The sequence below is a fragment of the Macrobrachium rosenbergii genome, chromosome 16 (genome assembly GCF_040412425.1).
Source record: "Macrobrachium rosenbergii isolate ZJJX-2024 chromosome 16, ASM4041242v1, whole genome shotgun sequence".
Taxonomy (NCBI): Eukaryota; Metazoa; Arthropoda; class Malacostraca; order Decapoda; family Palaemonidae; genus Macrobrachium; species Macrobrachium rosenbergii.
Genome location: NC_089756.1, coordinates 29,905,108 through 29,922,224, shown reverse-complemented (window position 1 = coordinate 29,922,224; position 17,117 = coordinate 29,905,108). Strand labels below are relative to the sequence as shown.

At 36.8% G+C, this 17,117-nt stretch overlaps 1 protein-coding gene across 2 annotated transcripts in view; it reads left to right on the top strand.

Moving 5' to 3' along the window:
• Kdm3 (Lysine demethylase 3) overlaps window positions 1-17,117 on the top strand; it is a 686,187-nt gene that overhangs the window by 666,556 nt on the left and 2,514 nt on the right. The window contains exons 9-14 of one of the 2 annotated variants that reach the window (XM_067118767.1): window positions 95-296; window positions 5,406-5,567; window positions 6,311-8,768; window positions 10,928-11,502; window positions 15,310-15,575; window positions 15,725-16,422. In XM_067118767.1, the coding sequence (XP_066974868.1) occupies window positions 95-296; window positions 5,406-5,567; window positions 6,311-8,768; window positions 10,928-11,502; window positions 15,310-15,575; window positions 15,725-16,422 (4,361 nt within the window). The remainder of the gene's footprint in view (window positions 1-94; window positions 297-5,405; window positions 5,568-6,310; window positions 8,769-10,927; window positions 11,503-15,309; window positions 15,576-15,724; window positions 16,423-17,117) is intronic. The other variant, XM_067118768.1, reaches the window with a different exon arrangement.

Genomic DNA, 17,117 nt, shown 5'->3' with positions numbered 1-17,117 from the left:
AGTGTTATGTTTTTTTATCATTGTGCCATTTTTTTTTATTTTTTTTTTTTTTCACTCCCAATCGGTGTTTTCAATATTGAAACTAATTTTGCAGGGAAAGGCGTGAGGCAGAAGCCAGGGAAAAAGAAAGGGCTGTTAAGGAGAAGATGGAACGTGATAAAATAGAGAGAGAACGCAGGGAACGGGAGGAAAGGGAGAGAAGAGAAAAGGAAAGGCGAGATCGAGAAGAGAAAGAGCGACAGCAGTATCAAGTTGATCAGCACTTCAACAAATCTTTTCGGTTGGCGCAGCAAAAGGTAATTTGATGTGAGGTGTTTTTTTTTCGTAACTGTTACACACCAAGTCTTTTTTTGGACATCAGATAAAAACCACAGCTTTGTTAAAATGTACATTAATGAAGCTTTTATAACAGTTGTGTATTATGGTTAACATTGTTACATACGTTAGCACTGTCTTGCACACAGATTTATTCAGTGCATTCAGCTGCATTTTTGTACAAGGAAACAATCCCTTGATTATTTGCACATTTATTTGTACAGTATATTGCACTACATTATATCATTCACAAGTATTTGAATATGTAACACACTTGACACTTCTAAATGCTCAGCCCAAGTAGTGGGACTTAGTCCCTAGAAATTATGCCCAAGTAATGGACTTAAGTTTCTGGAAATTTTGCTCAAGTAGTTGGACTGTTCTACAGATTTTGCCAGAGTACATAATTGGACTACATTCCTAGAGATTTCATTTCGTAAAAATATGGTCCAAGTACAGGAGTTATTGACACTCTTCCCAGGGATTTTGCCAAAGTATTGTATGTAGTGTTTCTAGAAAATTTTCCCAGGTACAAGGATGGCCTCTGTCCCTTAAAGTTTTGCTCAAGTACCTGGAATCAGGTCTTACAAAATTGTGCCCAAATAATATATTTGGAATCAGTTCACAAATTTTCCCCAGCATTTCGAATCTCTTACTGTAAATTGTATTTTAAGTACTTGGACTGTAAGCTATACACTTATTTTCCGGATTTTTTTTTTTTTTTTTTTTTTTATGCTCATTATTTGGATGCCAATGGGATACAGTACTGTACTTTGGAATTCCGAGTACTATATATTTTGTATGCTTAGCTGTTGCATATTTAAGATCAAGTAAGAATGACAGTGGTCACAAATCCAAATTTTTGTAATGACACTTACAAATATGTGCAAATTTTCTCTTTACAAATTTAGACAAACATTCAAGAGTGTAGTTCCCTTTTACATTATCAAACATATTTTCCATTGTTTGCAGTAAAACATTTTCGAATATTTTGTCATGGTGATTACTTACAAGTAGATGTTGGTATATTATAAATCTGGAAACCTGAAATTGTTGGGGATATGCATTTCATCTCTATAAACTTTCTTGCTAATATACATGGAGTTATTCAAAAATAATATGTGGTCTTTGCCCCTTTCATCTAAGTCAAAGATGGAAGGAAACCATTAAGATAATAGTAGTTGTCTTGCAGCATTCAGTTTTAGTCCATAATAAAAAATAAAAAAATTATGCGGTTAGAGTATTGTTCCAGGCACTTAATTCATATAGCAATAATGTAGTAAGGCCTTGTTTTCTTGGTAAGCAGTCAAATTGTAGTTACACTTGAAGGATTTAGTTTCCTGCTTTGTTTCCTGTAAGTGGCTTGAGCTCGATGATATTTCTGTATATCGTTTGGTCGCTGGCACCCAGAGAACGCACGAATCCTCTGTAGATTCGAGCCAGATATCTTCTGTTAGGCCAGTTACCACCAACCTCGCCGTGCTTTACCCTCATCCAGGTTTCCCATGGTCTTCCACCTTCCCTGTGTCTTTAGATCACCACTGTTGTGTCTTTGTGGTATCCAGCTAACTATAAGCTGCGCTAAGTAACTGTTCTTTACTGAACTACATGGTTTGTTTTGGTTAAGTGAAGGAACCAACATTTAAGAGACTAAGAACTGTATAGTTATTGCATCTATAATGCGTGGCTGGAATTCAGTACTCAAGGTTCTTACCAAACCTTCATCCGTGACTTGATTATTCGCATCCACTGGGACATTGTAATTGAGTTTAGTGTTTATTGGTGTTCCTGTCCTCTAATATGTCGGGATGTTCTTATTGTACCATATAGAGTACTTGATTTGCCTAAGATTGGAAATAGTGTTAGGCTAATTCTTTCAGACTAAATTTCCAAACTTATACTTCGTTGGTTCTTTTCTCAGCCTTGGGATAAGGGAATTAATCATTGTTACTAGTCATAAAATTTAAAAATTTTATGGCAACATTGTATCCTTGACAAAATCAGATGTGCCTTAACTGAGCTTTTTTTGTTTTGGTGTGGTTGATATTTTTTTTAATGGTCAATTACTGGTTTGTCAAGTATGTCAACTGTTGCATCTGTATCATGTGCAAGGTCATGGTCTTTATTTTTGTCCTTGCTTTCAGTGAAACATGGTTTCTCCCCTTGTTTGCTTGTCACCTGATGATCAGACATGAAAGCAGAAGATAAAGATGTCAGTATGAAAGCAGAAGATAAAGATGTCAGTCTGTTTCCTTATGAAATCTGGATTTACCTTGCAAGGTTTAATCATTTTTCCATCAAAATCTTATCCAGAATGGGTTTTTGATATAGGGTTACTGTATTTTAAATGGCAAATTATAAAAATTATATTGAACATATCAACGTATTTATCGCATTACAACATGAGATGGGAACTTTACGGTCATGTACTATATGCTTTATAGTAATAATTTTTATATTTCAAAATCATCAACTGATGAGTTTTAGCGGCGTGATCATATCTTATGTGATGCCAGTTGATAGCTAAGTACTACCGACATCTCACTGCCATTAGTTGTGAAATGAAACAACTGGGAGATACATTTTTGTAAATTAAGAAAGTGGGGTTTAGAAATTGCGGCCTACCCTTATCTAGCAATAAATTTTGAATTAAGTAAAGGTGTTATTTCTCTAAATTTGGACGTCATGCATTTCTTCAGCCACGTCTACAACTTGTGTAAATTTAGTGGTACAGTTGACCCATGCCTAGTCACTGTTCTGGATTCGCAGATGTTTTAGAAATATTCACTAATTATTGTATTTTCATAATTTTGACTAAATGCATTTTTAGAGAATTTTTTTTTGGTGTTTGAACTATCAAAATAGGCAGTTATATAAGCATTTTTAGGGGATTGTCAAGTATTCATGGATTTTAGTTATTCCCCGGGGTTGTTATTCATCCTCACAAATACCAGGGTCAACTGTCTGCTGGTTTAAGACCTCTCCTTTGCTGGAAGGATGAACATTTATTTTGATTTTACTTATGGAAGTCACCATTGAGAATTAGCAAGTCAACAACTGTAGAGCAACATTTAATGATGTGATATAGTTGAGGTAACTAACTTCTGCCAACAGCGGTTTCTCAATTAGGTTGTTGATATCAGGACTTGCTTTTGTTAATATCAGCATTTTGCACAAAATAAGAAGTGATTGTTAATTATGAGAAATAGCAATGAATTATTAAACAAACCATAGCTTTGGTAATGCAGGTTGAATGTATGTTGGTTGGCATTTATCCTGCTGAATGTTTAATTTGAGGCTTACTTTTAAGTAAGATGTATAGATAGATATGATTTGTCAGTTGGCACTGCTGGTACTCTGCGATGATTATTTTTATAGAAGGAGTAATAGTAATATCAGTAATGGTAGTGATTCATAAAGCAATAGTGATTATGTAGTTTAAGTAGGACTACGACGTAATTAACCATAAGGCATTAAAGTAGTCCACAGTAGCAAGTGTTAGGGATAACATTAACCTATTGGAGGTCAGCAAATATAACCCAGTATGATTTTTTAGAAAATTTTTGCATGATTGATATATATATATATATATATATATATATATATATATATATATATATATATATATATATATATATATATATATATATATATATATATATATATATAACAAAAAATTGGTGCTTTTTGTTTACTGTCTTCTTTGGAAAAAGTGCCAAAATCAATCCCATTTTCGGGTTTTCAATGATTTTCGGTTATCAATACAACCTCAGAATGGAACCCCACCATAACTGGGGACTGTTTTGTATCTATACATATATATATATATATATAATATATATATATATATATATATATATATATATTTTTTTTTTTTTTTTTTCTTCATCTGACTGCCACCAACCACCCTCTTAATTTCATTGGTAGTGATCAGAACTGTTGACAGTTCTTACTTCGGGAAGCCTCAGGATGTTGATTTTCTTTGTATGTTTTGTCAAAGAATCCAGTTTTGTGGTTTTGATGCATTTGAGGGGATACATTCCTTCAAAATAAGGAAAGTACCTTTCTTGAGGTCAGCAGTTGAAACTATTTCTGTTTCTTTGCTCTATCTTTTTACTTCATTTATTCGTAGTTACCAGTGATATGGTGCATGGTTTTGCAACCCCACACCACATACTAGTTGAAAGATTAAATAAGCAAGTTGATGAAGATGTATTGTTTTTGTACAATATCTTGTTTTTTGTGCACTAGTCTTGCAAAAGGTGGTTCTGATTTGAATGAAGATTCTTTAGAAGGATTAGGTAGATTCTCAGTACATTTTTGCTCAAAAATTGTTGTAATTTTGTAAATTTATGATGTATGTTTGATTTGTTATTGAATTTCACTCTGTACTAAAGGCAGAAAAGTGTCTAGGCATCCATAACTAGCCTGTAGGACATTTTCCTTAGGGTATACTATATATAAAATGACTTTAGTTGTCGCCAAGGAAACATGAATAATGGGTGAATCAAATCTTACTGTTTTGTCCATTTCTGCAAAATAGTTAACATATGACCCAAACTGGGAAATGGTTCTGTTAATTTTATAGTGAGTTTGTATTGTAGGTGAGGTTTTTCACGTAGTGCTCTATCAGTGGCATTGTTATATCAGAGTTTGAGTATTAAGAAAAATACAAAGAACATGAAGGTCACTGTTACTACTTTGAGAAATTCCACTGTATATTATTCTAATGGAAGTTACCTAAGTGGGATTTATTTTTTTGTGCTCTGTATTGTAAGTTTCCAGTTCATTTTTTTGCTAATTCTAGAAAATTTTACAGTAACAGTAATATTGTGTAATTTTTGAGATTGATTGAGCTGTATTTTATTCTCAGCTGAATGTTTTAATATTAAAAATTCCTGTTAAGGACTATTACTACACTTTCATTTTGTAATTGGAAATCCAGAATTCTAGCATTCATTTATAAATTTTATGCAATAATCTAAGTGCAGCTAATTCTTGATTTTATTTTGTGGATGTGGTTGAGATGACTTAGGCTTAACATTGGGTGGGGTCACTTTGTCTGATGAGGGGTGTATGGTTTGTTGTAGCATGGTGGAGAGAACGTGCGTCATTTGCCAGCCGAGCACCTCAACCAGGCTTATTACGTCCACGGCCTGACCAACCATCATCCCTCCAACCACCCATCTCACAACCACTCCCTTCTTATGACACAACATAGTAAAGCCTACCAGGCTCAAGCTCATGCTCAGGTACGACAGTGAGCAGCGTGTTCGTTCGCTGTGGCTACGACAGTAGTCGTCTTTTTCGTATGTGTGTACACTACTAAGATAGGACATGAAGTTAACATTTGTTCTTTGTCAGGCTTGGCAAGTTTATGTCTTGTTATGACGGCAGCCAGTCATTTTACCTTTTGTGAAAGACTGTGTGTTGCACAAAATAAAAGGGGTTGTGGGGAGTGCAATACTGTATGCTGTTTAGTGTAACCAACAATGCCGTATGTGTAATGTCTTGTTATTGTACTGTAGCCATTGAATGGGTAGCATGAGCAGTTGCATGTAAAAGGTCATCGTATACTTAGGAATGATTCCGTGAGGCATGAGAGGGTCATTGCTGATTTATCTGCTGTTTGTAGCTGGTTTTAAAATTTGGGGATCCAATTTAGAAATTAACTTTTGGGTTACTGCTTTAAATGTGACACACAATGACCGTAAAGCTTCTGTCATTACCGTTAGTGGTATTTATGTACAGTATTTGTGCTTTGAAGCGGGGTTATATCATTCTGTTTAGTAGGTTTATTATTAGGTTTTGAAATTACATTTCACTTAACACCTTGAAAAGAGATATAAATTTTGCATTTTTCATTCTATCCACTTTCTCTGCCAGCTTCTTTAACCTTTGATATGACTTATTGCTATGCACTTAATGTTATCAGGTATTTTTAAGGAATAGATCATTTGCATTGATACTTAAAATAACTTAATTTCAATTTCAGAAGGTGGCAGCAGGATGGAATCCACTAGGAATGGGGAAACCTGAAAGGGGCATTGATACTCTAGATGAGCGTCGTATTCTGGATCAGAGGCATGAGGAACCAACTTTACGCCATGTTCGTGAACCAGAAAAGATGGTGCAGGAAAGCATATACAAAGCTTTCCGTGACACTAACACAGACAGAGGCAGATATCCTCCTCCAGCACATACAAGCAGTAAACCACCTAGTGAAAAGGTAGCAGTGTCTGCAGGATTACCGAAGATTGCAGAGCCAAGCTTTAACCTCAGTTATCCTTCAAATTATATCACCAAAGAAGCCAAGCTTCCCCATTCTACAGAGAGAATCACTTATAAACAGTACCCAGATCATCGTGATAAGGGGTCTGTAATTATTCAACCAGAAATCAAATATGAAAAAGCCCCACCACCTCATTCTGTTAGTCCCAAACCCCGACCACCAGAAAGGTCTAGTCCATTCCCACCTGCCTCAGCGTACAAAACCCATGACCCATCCTCATCCATGCACAGAAGTAGTACCTCGCATCATTCTTCTTCTTTGCCCCATAGCATAGATCAGACAAAAACTAGACAACCTCAGTCCTCACCACATTCTACTCCCTCACCTGCTCATCCTGATTATTGTTATCCTGCTGTAGCAAAACCCCCTCCAACTACGTATCCTTCCAATTTTATTAATGCAGGGCTGGTTCCCAATCCAATGCATGTGTCATCAGTTTCTGCTAAAACAAAAGTCAGTTCACCCCCACCGCAAATGTATGGGAAACCTGGTATAACTACGGGTACTCCAGTGTGCCGTGTTGATTCAAGGCCTTCTCAGCCTATTCCTTTAACTAGTAAACCTTCCGTTGGTGTACCCCCTCCTGCTCACTCGGGGAGAGGATCTCACAGTGAAGCCAGACCTCCTATGCCTCCTCATGAGCAGAGAACACCATCATCTATGGACAGAGGAGTACCATTTGATGCTCGTATTTATCCGCCCACAGTACCTTCTCCGCATCATAAACATGTCGTAGCTCCTGGTCCTCCCCCTCCTACAAGGATGCCACCCGTTTCCTCACCACATGTGGCAACCCCACACATTCCTCCACATCCGTCACCTCATCCTTCTCCACAGCCGACTCAAACACAACCTCTAGATCTAGGAACTAGAGAAGATACAGCCTCTCCAAGTAAGAGGCGTACCCAGACACCTACTCCTCAAGATCCAAAGAAGCCTCGGTATGAAACGAGCAACACACAACCACTGTTAGCCCGGGTTTCTGAGCCAAGTCCATTGTATCCAACAGCTGCTACAACCATAACTACCGTCGAAAACACAGTGGCATTGGCAGCAAACCTTTCAAGAGTATCAAGCCCAGCTTCTCGTCCGCCCAGCCATCCTCCAGCCGCCACTACGCCAACACTCCAACGAACAGAAAATAGTTCTTCGCCTGGAGCTAATAAAATGACAGAGCCTGAGAAATCATGTAGTCCAGGTCCTGCTGGTGGCTATGTGCACAAACTCAAAAAAGCTTGGCTTCAGAGGCATGAGAGTGGTGTGGAGATTATTCCTGCAACAACCAGTACATCTTCGCCAGGTCTTTCAACTAGAGTAGCAACACCTCCTCCAGCTAGTAGTAGTAGTACGCCTGCATCTTCAAAACCAACTGCCGCCACCACCACTTCAGCTGCAACGGTCAAGTCAGAACCTAAACTCATTGCAAGGAAGCCAAGGGTAGCCAATAACATACCTAATGGGCATAGGGAAGATGTTAAAGATGGGGACTCCAGCTCAACAGATTCAGAAGGGAGTACTACTCAAAAGTCAAAAAGGGGTACAAAGGGAAAGAGAAAAGTGAACATTGCCAAGAAAGGTAGTGATAGTAACAGTGATAGTGATAAAGATAGTGATGCAAGTGAAACGGCAAAAAATTCGGGACGGTTATTGAATAAAGTGGATTCTGAACCCAAAAAAAAGCGGGGAAGGAAACCAAAAACAAATCAAGAGAAAGAAGAAGGTCCAAAGCCAAAAAAATCCAAAGAGGAGCCCCCACAAAATGATCCTCTTCAGAAACCTCCTGTGTCTCAGCTCAAGAAAACAGGTGAGAGCTTCTTGCAAGATGGATCATGTTATGAGGTGGCTCCCAAACTGCCTAAATGCCGTGAGTGCCGTTGGACTGCTCATCAGAGAAATAAAAAGATGCCTAACATATTCTGCCGATTTTATGCTTTTCGTCGGCTTCGTTATACAAAAAATGGGCAGCTTGCAGTTGCAGGATTTTCTGATCCTATAAAAGATGTTTCAGCAGAGGATTTGAAACTTTGGGTTCCAGATGTTGATAAGCCTCCTGAAGATCTTGATGTGGATACAAGCAAGTTTTTGTTAACACATGTTGGAGATCAGTTCTGTGACCTTGTTGAGCAAGAAAAGGAAGCAATGGCTCTACATATGGGGGATGGTAAGGTTTAGTTATCTGTTTTGTGACTTTTTTCTTAAATACGGCTTATGAAGATTACAAAGTGTTTCTCTTATCAACATTGCAAATTTTTATAACATCCTTGTTTAATAATTATTTACCTAATGAAATTATTTGGTTTTTCATATTTTATTTAAATGGAAAAATTGTAGCATTAAATTTTTTGTTTTTCCATTGAAAAAATTCAAAATGGAGCAGAAATCGTTCAAAGCCTGCTGCTAAGGAAAGCAGCTGGATATTATTAGGTACAGGGTTGTATGATGCTAATGTTAAACAGTATTTGTTCTCTCGTTTATTTAGAGTTTTATAAGCCCCACCCCCACCCGCTGTGCATTGCGGTTTGCCTGGTTTCACTTGATAATAGATAGTATTTCCACTGGACTTTATAGGAAATTTTTGAAAACATTTAAGCCAGCTGACATTCCAGTACAAGTTATGCATATTCTAATTTCCTGCAATAAATACAGTTTATTTTTTATCTCTTGGATTAACAGTGGTATACTAGTAATTCGGACCAAGTCATTGTTCAGTGGTTCTATCGTGTCACAGTGGTAAAATGTTAACCAGGGAAAATTATGTCATTGATTACATTTCAGCAAGATTGGTCACATTCCCTATCTAATTCATATTCAGTTTCCATTTAGGATGTTCAGATAAGGACAGTATTATTAAACTCAGTTTTTCATAAGGCTTCTTGAATTTTTAATTCCTTATAGTAACATTCAGTTTTATTAATGTTGTTACCATGTACTTCACTGAATTGATTAGTGGATTTTATTTGATCAGATTAATGTTCTGTTTAATTTTGTGTGTAAATGTATGACCTGAGATAGAAACAACTAAAATCTTCTGACCACACTTGATCTGCTTCAATAATATTAGAAGCATATTATTGTACATAAGTGTAGAAACAACAGAAATCTTTTAACAATATTAGAAGCATGTCATTGTTATAGATTCCTGAATATGTTTAGCAAAGACAGTTCACCTGTCTTTGTTTCAGGTGAAGAATGTTTGGAGACCTGTGGGTGGTAAGATAGATTACATAATTCAAAGTATGTGTTCAGTAGCTGATTTCAATATGATTTCTGATTGGCTGCTTTGCCAGATATATATATATATCTCTCTCTCTCTCTCTCTCTCTCTCTCTCTCTCTCTCTCTCTCTCTCTCTCTCTCTCTCTCTCTCTCTCTCTCTCTCTCTCTCTCTCTCTCTCTCTCTCTCTCTCTCTCTCGTTCCCAATTCTTGGAGCAGTCGGTCAAAAATATATTTGATAATACACTTATTTTTCCGAAGCATTATGATAGAGAGATTAAGTATAATCTTGAGCGGACATGCTTAAAAACAGGCGACTATTGTGATAACAATTTTATATGAAAACATTCTGAAGAAAATGTCCTTGTTTTAATTTCTACCAAACAAAACCTGCTAAGCAGTGTTTAAATGCAAGCCATGCTTCTGACCACATTTAGTTACATGCCACTTGCAAATATTACTAAATACTGTTCCAGTTTTGTAGCTACTTAGATTTTCTAAGTATCTATCCCCGGAAGGTAAACTGTATAAAGTAAGCAATTTTTGTCAACCGTAGTTTCAGAGGAATTACTTAAGAAACAAAGGACTCGTCAAATAAAAAATTTACAAAGCTTTATAGAAATTCAGCCTCTAGGTATAAAAATTCCCCAGGTCAGATCCAACTATCTCAGGAGATTGTTGTATTTTATTTTGAGTACGTTACCTGTAGTAAAAACCATCCATGACTTGGTTATTCAGCTGTGGCAAATAATTGAAGAGAATTTGGAGACAACTGTCATAAAATTTCTGAATGGGAAAATATAAGTTAATAATGATAACTGCTCCAGTGTACACCCTTTGATGAAGGGGGACACAGACAGAGGAGCTTAACATTTCCTCATTGCAATTAGAAAACAATTTGAATTAATTTGCCTTACCTTTTACAGGTCTCAGTGAGCCTTATACCTTGAACTTTCATTGTCAGTAACTACTATATGACAAATTTACCTTGTCATTAACTGCTGGTGACTTTATCAAGCTTTTATGAGACTTGGACTCTGAACTGTTGGAACCGGGAAGAAGTTTTAGATAAAAGTGTGTAAAATTTTCTTATTTTCTTTTCCCCAGATAATGTTGTGGCGTGGAAGCGTGTAGTCCAGGGTGTAAGAGAGATGTGTGATGTTTGTGAAACAACATTGTTCAATATCCATTGGGCATGTAGTAAATGTGGCTTTGTGGTTTGCATAGACTGCTATAAAGGACGGAAGAACGGAACGGTGAAAGTGTGGGATGAGGGTGGTAGTAAAGACCGTGACGAATACTCGTGGCTCTTGTGTGCTACAAGACTTCCACACGAACAGGATAAACTTATGCTAACTCAGATTATTTCTGGTAATGCTTTGCTTGATCTTGGAAGTAAAGTGCATGAGGTGCGACACCAGTGGAATATCCCTCAGTATTGTGATTGTCCGGAGGCTAGAAAGTACAAAGACCAAGCACCCCAAGATGACAAAAAGAAAGTCAACGGGGTTAATAAAGATCTGCTCAAGAATATGAAAAAGGAATCCAAGGATCAGTTAGTTAACGGAACCGTTAAGCAAGAAAAAAGTGACAAGTCTAACTGTAAGGATGAAGAGATGTCCAATTCCCCACTCAACTTCTTTGCAGACGTCGTTTTGTCCAGCGATAAAAGGGAGAGCGAGGTAAGTGTTTCTGGCGTAGCGCTTTGAAGCAAGGTTGCAGTATCTAAGTGTTTCTGGCGTAGTGCTTTAAAGCAAGGTTGCAGTATCTACGTTGAACAGTCATTTGAAAAAAAAAATTTCTTCCTGAAGATGTTTGTGGTTACTGCTGTTCAAAATGAGTAAAGCCAAAATGCGAGTGTCTGTGAAAGCCAAAATGCGAGTGTGTGTGATTTTCGTAGACTTCACGCAAGATATTGGTACTACTTTAATGAGTATTTATAGGTATCAGAAAATATTGCTTTGTGTTACCATACCTTGGAGAAATGGTAGTTTGGGATATCTTTGCTTTAATTTCATTTAGTGTCCTTGACCTGCTTAAACTCATATTTTTGTAATGGTTCTTCATTTCCCATAAATTACATCAACTACAAGTTTTAGTTAAATCTGTAACCACAAGTCTACAGTGAGATAATTGATGCTAAAAATGTATTGACATCATCATAAGCAATCAACATGTTTTGTAGTTTAAACTAAACATGCATAGAAGTTAAATAATAGTGGACCAAGAATACTACCCTGACATGCCTCAGAGAATACACTTCTGTAATAGCTGTATTGGCTATCAATAACTACACCATTAGTTAAAAATTCAGTAGTGGCACTCGGTGTTCTTCAGTTCCCTTGAAAGCAGGGTAATGCCCAATAGACTCACAAGAAGTACTAATGTCAAGACTAATCCTACAGAGTATGGCTGTACAACTCTGGAAATTTAAAGATATGAAGATGTGCATCACAAGTACACAGACGCTTGTGAATGCCAGACTGTAAACCGAGAATAGATTATTATTTTCAGCCTTGACATTACAAGTGTCGGCAAACATTTAAAAACGAGATATTAGAGTTATAAATTAGGAAGTAATTAATAAAAGATGCGTCTCAGAGCCTTGTTAAAAAATGTGTAGCACATGTATAATAGCAGCGCGATCAAGTGTTGTATGATGTGAAAACATGCTGGAATTTTTAGCTACCAGCGGGTTTGGAAGGAATTGTATGACTCTTTTGCTGTGGATAGCAACAGACAGTTACACAAGTCATTCATTTAAGAAAACCTAACATTTTGATTAGTTTAAACAGATAGGTTAGAGCCTTAAAACCTGATTAGGAGTCTAATTTGTATGTTTACTTTGTGAAAATTTCTTTGAGAGAAATACAGTACAATCACAAATTGTGTAGGAGGGATTGCAATTGAGACTGAACATAATTGTACTGTATATGTTGTTATGGATGATGAGCTCTTGTACAGTATGAATACTCCTGTCATTTTGCCACCCAATAAACAGTTGTGGAACAAGTTCTCTTAATTTCAGGAAATGAAAACCTACATAATGTTTGTAAGAAGCTTTCATCAAATATTTTATAAATCTCTACAACACAAAATTAAAATTATACACACACCACTTGACAGATCTCATCTAATGCTCTAAAATTATTACATTGCTGGTTTAAGGTCCTTTTATCTTATTTGTCATGCTGTCATTTCATGCAGATAGGAAGGACATCATAAAGCCTTTGTTCAGTCCAGACCTGGAGGGAAAAAAAAAAAAATTGTTTACTTTATAGGAGGGTTCCTTCTGCAGTATGCCATATATTACATCACAAGGCAATCCAAAGCTGCATATGCGCTTGAATAAAATGTTACATCACTTTGCCAAGCGAAGAGATTAGGTAGAGAAAAATTGCACCAATACTCACAGAGCAGAAATACCCGCTGCTAAGCTTTAATAACTTCGAAGAAAGCATGCGAACACAAAACCCCTGAATTTGAAGGATTCGGCATTATTAATTCTTTTCTGTTTATATACTCTTTCCTGATTACAGTTTCTTTTTAAATATATTTAGTGTCTCATCCCTGTAGATATATGATAAATTCTGTTAGTTTTGCAATGTTTTGCTAATTAAGACAGCATCGCTTGCTTATTGTTGTAAATATGTCAGTTTGATGTCATTTTTCCATTCCAAACATTCTCTACCATCTTTGACGACTTTTTCCATCGTCCATCGTAAAATCTGTGGGAAGGGCAAATAAGGTGAAATACTGTATTTATTGCAGTTTCTCTAGAATGACCCAATAACTGACTGCTCAAATTTAATGATTTTTTTGTCTTAAGGAAAATAACTTTTTATGTAATGACGTCTCACAGTGAAATTAATGCTAGTCTTTCAGACATTCTAATATCGCTAGGGTGGGGCCAGGAAAAGAAGATAGTGCTGCCAGATCTATTTATCCTTTTAAATGTCACCCTAGAGGTGAATCCCTTGTGTATGGCTTTGCCCAAGATCTGTCATATACTGTACTTCGTTTTCTCAAGACTCGGCGTTGAGCAAATTTTGGTCGTTTTTAATGATTTGTCTGTCTTTGTGTGCTTTTTGGAAATAATATTCATAGTTCTTATAATGCCATAATATGTTTTACGTATTAACACACTTAAAATTTGTGGGTGGTTTGGCAGGAATGGCTTTTTAAACCATTTGATTATTGTTATTTATAGGTTATCATTTAGGGGGAGAAAAATAATTTACCTTTAATTACAGGGCCCCTTTGTTGTTTCTTTAATATGAATAATTATCTTATTATTTTACAAACAGTGTACTTTACCTGGGAGTAAAGATGTCGGTGGGGAGCTTTTGATCTGCTTTGGCTATCCTTTGGGCAATCCATACTGTCCAGTGACTCTGGCTATTTGAGGTGACCACTGTTGTTATTGTTTTAGATTGAGTTGGCCATATAAATGCTGTAGCTGATCACGTCAGGGAAACTGAGGCAGCACGGTGGCCAAAAAGTATGCCGTGTCTCTTTGTTGTTGTGAAAATAAATTAGGTTTGTACTGCAAGTATGGGAAGCCAAATATGTTTCGATATTATCTTCAAACGAATCAAAAATTTCTTATTTCACCTGAGCAAGCTCTAACAAAGCAAAATTTTTAATTATAACAACGAGACTGAGAGTGCACGAATTCCCTACTCGCCCCACCCTAGCGATCTTAGAGTGCTTGAAAGACTATAGTGATGTCTTGAATGCAAGGATCATGGCCTGAGAGTTGTGGTCAGGGTAGCAGGGAGAAGCACTTTTTTTTATTTTTTTTTTTAGATTGTGAAAAGTGACATAATAGAACCAAGTAAATACTGCAAGATTATGCCAGGAAGATGGAGTAGCAAAGGTCAAGGCAGACAGTGGAAGATTGAAACTCCTCAATTTATGTAGTGATTTATGAGAAAATGAATGGATTTTGTAGAGCTGAGTGAAGGGGTAAATTACCATTGAAACTCAGGATCCTTAGCACAGCGTTAGAGTAATGGATGAATGAAATGATTTTGTTCCACCTCTGTATGAGAGTGAATTTAGATGCTGAGTGTGATTGGAAGAAAAGCTTTTTAGTATATTTAGAGTAACATGAGTTGAATTTGCACAGCATGCATGCTGTGATAGTAAAACCTTAATATCCGAGACTGATTTTTAGTTAGAAGAGAATGGCAGTTGGGGTGATGTTTCCTGTAGGTCAATGCGCAGTTGGTTTGTTTTGATTTTGAGGTGGATGAGTTTGGTGGTGAACTTTTTTTCCCTGGAGCCACCTCTAGTTAAGGTGAATGTCCTCTTGGTTAGAAGTGAATACTTTATTGTGTTTGGTTTGGGTATAGGTATGGTCTTTCCTAAATCAAAAATATAGTAAACTCCTGTAATGGAGTGGTGTATTTTCTCATATTTGGTACCAAAGCAGTATATTGTTTATGGTTGTTAAAGTGACATAACACTAGCTTTTCTATTTTCAGAGTTCTGATTCAGATTCAGATTCTGATTCTGATGACAAAGAAGGCAATTTTTCAACTTTGCGTGAACTTCTAATCCGGCCCAATGCTAAACCTAATGGTACGAAGGATGAGACGGGAGGTAATACAAAGCCTAGTAAGGATAGTACCAAAAAGAAACCGAAGCTGGAGACTGTGGATGATGTGATATCTTGTGTTATTGAGCATAGTCCTGACAAGGATGATGCTAAAGATAATAACCAGGTGGTGCTCAAACATTTCATTAGAAAGTAAGTAATATTTATTACTTGATGGAGAATTAGCACTAGTTTGTATTTGGTATAAATTCCGATATAAACAATGAAATATATTTGATTCTGTAAACAACTGACAATTTGAGTCTTTCAAGAGTTTATTTTATAATGAAATCATTTTTCAGGTACAACTATGGGCCTCGAGGCAGAGACCCACTACCGATACGAATCATGACCAAAACTGAAAGCAGTATGCTATACCCAGGGGTAGCGCATTCATGGTTGTGTGATGGTAAACTTCTAAGGTTGCTTGATCCTCTAGCACCCAATAACACGTCCTTGTTCCAGGATCAGTGGAAACGGGGTCAGCCTGTTCTAATATCTGGTGTTGGGCAGAAGCTTAATATGGATCTTTGGAAGCCACAGTCATTTTCTAAAGATTATGGAGATATTAAGAATGACCTAATTAACTGCCTTACAGGAAACATAGTTCCCAATCAGCCAATGAAGAAATTTTGGGATGGGTTTGAACACTATGGAAAGAGGTTAAAAGATGAAAAGGGCCAGCCAATGGTACTCAAACTGAAAGATTGGCCTCCCGGTGATGATTTTGCTGAAATGTTACCCAGCAGGTATGATGACCTGATAAGTGTCTTACCAATGGGTGAATACACCAGAAGAAATGGACGTTTAAATCTTGCAGGTCGTCTCCCTGAATGTTTCGTACGTCCTGATCTGGGACCAAAAATGTATATAGCGTATGGGTCAGCAATACATCCAAGCAGAGCTTCCACCAATCTACATTTGGACATCTCTGATGCTGTAAATGTTATGTGTTATGTTGGAATTCCCAAAGATGCTGACTATGAAGAACACATTAAGGGTTGGTATTAGTACTGTCTTGGTTGTTTTGTCAGTGGGTACTACTGCATGTTAGGGTAAGAGGAAGTGTTTTTCTTGTGTCATGTTGGGCTATTTGAGGTTGTGTATGGTTGGGCTTTTGCTGACTGTTGTGAAGGGATTATTGTCAGTTTTCCCAATGTTTTTTTAACCCTTTTCAGCAAGCTCCAGATGTCCTCTTCAAGTGCGCAACCTCCCTCTGAAATGCCATCCATATTTCTTTCCACATCTTAATTCTTTCCTTTAGGGTTAAGCCAGGAAAAGGTATAGAGAGATGGGAGGAAAAATGATAAATGGTGCATAGGGTGTTATAAAAGAAAACCTACTTATGAAAGGTGATATTGATAGTGAAATCATGGTTGGGACCAGAGGTTAGGTTACTTAGTAGTTAGTTCAGTGAATGAGGGTCCAAAGCTGCCTTAGTTTACTTAGTTGTTAGTTCAGTGAATGAGGGTCCAAAGCTGTCTTTGGTATTTAATTAAGCAATAGGAAAATTCCTAAATATGAACTGGTGGTATAGTTTTAAAATGTGGGGTTAGTATATTGATGAGAATTAAATGAAGCTTTTGAATTTAATCAGCTAACTTCAGTTAACTTTGAATTTACATGTGGAAAAGCAGTTACACAGATGTTTCATTTGTTAGTCTCCAGAGTGATGAATGTAGCTGTGGAATATGA